At 42.1% G+C, this 4470-nt stretch overlaps 1 protein-coding gene across 5 annotated transcripts in view; it reads right to left on the bottom strand.

Annotated features, from left to right (window-relative positions):
• MAP4K3 (mitogen-activated protein kinase kinase kinase kinase 3) overlaps window positions 1-4470 on the bottom strand; it is a 138733-nt gene that overhangs the window by 23428 nt on the left and 110835 nt on the right. For all 5 annotated transcript variants that reach the window (XM_025205673.1, XM_025205674.1, XM_006024921.3 and 2 more), the window contains one exon: window positions 1590-1648. In XM_025205673.1, the coding sequence (XP_025061458.1) occupies window positions 1590-1648 (59 nt within the window). The remainder of the gene's footprint in view (window positions 1-1589; window positions 1649-4470) is intronic.

Here is a 4470-nt window from a genome sequence, read left to right as displayed (position 1 = left end):
TGCTTATGCAGGGGGTCGGACTCGATGATCTATTGAAGTCCCTTCCGACCCTAACATCTATGGTTGGGCAGCATCCTAGTCCCAGCCCCAGTCCCACCCAACTCCTGCCCTCCCTATGGGGGCCTCATTTAAACTCCCCCAACTTACCTGTTGCAGCTAATCTCCAGTTTGCCTGGGGCCCCTTGTGCCTGACCACCCTCCTCCCGCTCCCCCCAGCAGGCTGGAACTCTGCCAACCTGCAGAGAGCTCTTTGTAAAAGAGCAAAATCCGGAGGTTTCTCTCCTAAAATGAAAAATCCGCTGTTTCCTCAGGTAAAGGGGTAAAAATCCATGTTTTCTCTGTTTTTCCACAAGAAACAGAAAACCCAGATCTCTACTTATTAGGTTAGGCAACAAATAAATGTGTAACAAAGGATATCCCTTGCCCAAAAGAATTTACAAGCCCACAAGACATTACAGGTGGATAAGACAAACAAGTAACAAAGATGCACTAGCAGCACTTGGGAGATTTTCGAAGACACAGATGGCAGTTAAGCACCCAACTCTGATCAACTGCCTTGTAAAGCTCCTCCTCATTCCCCACAACAGGGTGATACTGCACTATTGCTTATGTAAGACAAACTGAAAATGTTGTGCTGTGTTGTGTGCTACAGGGAACTACACCATGTGATCTGAGAGTTCATGCAACAAGTACTGTGTTTTCTTACAAACTGCGTACCACCATATAAAAAACACACCTCATTTTGGGAAGGCAGAACGAATGATGACATTTACGGAGTCATGGCTGAATCCTGACTATCTATACAAGGAACAGTTACAGTTTTAACCCTCTTACAGCTGCTGTCAAATTGGCAAAAGCTATTGTTAATTCAGCAGCAGCTGTGAAAAGGTTGAAACAAACTGTGAAACTGCAACACCCTTCCCCATCCTTGGCTGTGAAGGACAACCTCTGTAGCTATTACAGAGTCCCTGTGCTTCAATTCCAGTGCAGAAATCAGCCTTTCTACTTAAAGCATGCACCCCAGTTTTGGAGGTATGGTTTTGGGGAAAAGACCATGTAAGCAAACAAATACAGTGATTTTCCTGCTTTTTATGAACATTTACTGAACAGAAACCTTTTGGTGCTTTGTATCTCACTCCTATATGGTTGTGGCAACTCTTAAGTGGTGGCTGCACTGGGCCCTACTTTACTTGGCACTGTTTCTAGAGAATCTACACTGTCCTTTTAGATTTTGCTAGAGCTGCAAGAAAACAAAGCAGACCCACAGTATCAATCTATAGTAATCCAAACTGCTGAAGTCAGTGCTAGAAGTCATTGTCCATAGCTGAATGTTAGCTACCTATATGCCACCAGACAGATTTTTCATGAAGGGAGGCCTAAACACCTGATGTATGCTCTGCTAGTCTGAACTTGCAAAGAAGAGAAAATGGGCAAGTTCTCACTCCACATTAAACATGAGGTCTAATCTGAATAAAATATTTCTCTAAAGGTGCGTGAGTTTCCTCCCAAGCACTGACCTGCTATAAAACCCTTAAAACAGTCACCAAATATTCTGCTTGCTGAAGTATCTATGGTGTGCCATTACTTACCAACACAACATTTTTGACACCATTTGGTGTCAGGAATTTTAGTAGATACAGCAAACTTCCTACAGGATACAAAAACAAAATTATTAATCTGTTAAAAACAACAACTCCATCTCCTACTTATTAAGATGCGCAATAAAGGGAATGATATCCATGCAAAAGAACTAAAATAAGGGAAATCACACAGTACCTATTTATTTCTTTTCTTCAAAACAATACACCTAGCACATTTATAGACACACGTGTTTGTCTCCCCTGGAGCTTGGAGGCAGTTAAACCTAACTTACAGTAACTAGAGCTACTATTTGCTACCACTTACTCTTCAAAATGGACAACTCAAATACTGCTTCGTCCTGCTTACAGAGCTACCTTTTCTTCCACTCCAAACAAACTATAACAACAACGACTCTCACTTTTGGCATTTAACCTATAAACAGGCCTCCTACTGTCATAAATTTCGTGCAAGCAATAGAAGCACAGTCTTTTTTTTTTTTTTTTTTTAACCTGTGTTCCATTGTTTTTATTGGATTTAACTCTGAGTTCTTTTCCTGGTTAAATGCGATTCTCCTGTGGGATTTTTAAGGGCAACCACAGTTCAAGGTCTTTTACTGCGGTTAAAATTAAACCCCAAAACATGGGGTCAACTTATATGCAGGGCTTATTTATAATCAGAACAGAACTTATAATTAGATCTGAAGGATGACAATGAGGTAGTTTTGGGCATACCTGTGGGAAAAAATTTGCAGAAGATTTATGAAAAGATATAGTGGTAGGGGCAGAGGCTACATCCAGCACAGACAGAGGAAAGGACATTAGAATATTTGAACTGCAAGATGGCAACCGCTTGAGCAAGACTTTTTGGTCATATGGATGAACAAGAAAAGTATCTTAAAAGATGTTATCCAAAATGATTGAGCTAAAATGTGAACACAAGCTGTATGTGAGAATCAAGAGAAAGAGAAGGGTGGAAGATGTTAGACAGATACAACGCATAATTGATAAGGTGTTGTCCATAGTGGCGGAGAAGGGATGGATGGAAAAGACTTTGGAAATAGGTAGTTTAGGAGGTTTGGTTTTGCCTTGCTGAGCTTCAGCTGGTGATCAGACATTCAAGTACAGGAAAATGAGAAAGGCTAAGATTTTACACTGAACAACTTACAAGTTGGTAGAAGAGGTAGATTATAGGGTCATCAGCAAAGAGATGACATTTCAATTTGTATTTGTAAAGGGCATTATACATAAGCAAGGTATCCAAGGAGAAGAGAAAGGGCCAAGAATGGAGCCATGATGGAGCAGCACAGGAAGATGGAGAGAATGAAGAAGATCCCATTAATAACACTGAATACCCTACTTGAGAATCACAGACAGAACAAGGAAAGGACTGAGTTTAACAATACTTTCCTTCTTTGGTTTCAAGGAAAAAAAACACAGTCAAAAAGGACTGACAGACTGAGGAGGAGGAAGATGAAGCACTGCTTTAAGCTATGGCAGGGAAGAAATCATGAAAGACTTGGCAAGAACTCCAAGAGTCAAGGAACAGAAGCTGGTTTGGAGACCATGACGATCACAACCAGTAGCACTCTGCTACCACCAAATGTTCTGTCTAAGCCTCATAAATCAAGCTTATAACATTCTGCAAATGTATGTGCTGAAACCCATACAGCTGCTTTGAATTCTACTTTTGCATTAACTGAGAATTTTACTCTCAGTTAATTTACATTTTTCATACTGAGCTCATTACCATGGCTGCCAAGAGCCTCCTGAAGAAAGTGCTTTATGATGCAGTAGAAAGATCATGTATCTTGTTATTTCTGTATTTCAAATATGCATTTTGTAATCTGTAGTGTCCTGTGGATGCCTTTTATTGAGGGGAAGATGGCAGCAAAGAGCAACGTGGAATATCAAAATTACTGTCCTGCTTATGTGCATTGTGACTGCCCTTTCCATATCCAGGCTGCATAACATTTTTCTTGGGATGTGATGGGGCTAGACAGGAAATTTCCTGAGCCCCTTTGGAATGTAGATGAAATGTTATCTTGTGCTGGAGGTATTCTGGTAATCTCATGATGATCCTGACCTTGTAAAATTGACCGCATTGGTCCACTGCTACTGCTGTTCTCAATCTGCATAGCCTCCTGGCTAACGGGGGACGAGGAAATTAAGACAGTATGGAGACAAACTGTGAAATAATTCATAAAGTGGGTGAGATAGATGTCGTAAAATCAGATTTAAGTTCCAGGGAGAATGCATTTTTGGTTCATTTAACAGCTGTCTTCAGGTGACTTCACAGAAACCTTTCCTAACTATGATTAGTGAATTCAGGGCTACAAATTGACACAAAGCTATGACACAAAGCTATGGGGAGAAGTGGACACGCTGGAGGGCAGGGAACAGCTGCAAGCAGACCTGCACAGGTTGAACAAGTGGGCAGAAAGCAACAGAATGCAGTTCAACAAAGAGAAATGCAAAGTGCTGCACCTAGGGAGGAAAAATGTCCAGCATACCTACTGCCTAGGAAATGACCTGCTGGGTGGCACGGAAGTGGAAAGGGATCTTGGAGTCCTAGTGGACTCCAAGATGAACATGAGTCGGCAGTGTGACGAAGCCATCAGAAAAGCGAATGGCACTTTATCGTGCATCAGCAGATGCATGACAAATAGATCCAAAGAGGTGATACTTCCCCTCTATCGGGCGCTGGTCAGACCGCAGTTGGAGTACAGCGTGCAATTCTGGGCACCGCACTTCAAGAGGGATGCGGATAACCTGGAGAGGGTCCAGAGAAGGGCCACTCGTATGGTTAAGGGCTTGCAGACCAAGCCCTACGAGGAGAGACTAGAGAACCTGGACCTTTTCAGCCTCCGCAAGAGAAGGCTGAGAGGCGACC

Source organism: Alligator sinensis, unplaced genomic scaffold (assembly GCF_000455745.1).
Source record: "Alligator sinensis unplaced genomic scaffold, ASM45574v1 scaffold794_1, whole genome shotgun sequence".
NCBI classification, from domain to species: domain Eukaryota; kingdom Metazoa; phylum Chordata; order Crocodylia; family Alligatoridae; genus Alligator; species Alligator sinensis.
This window is presented reverse-complemented; position numbering and strand designations above follow the sequence as displayed.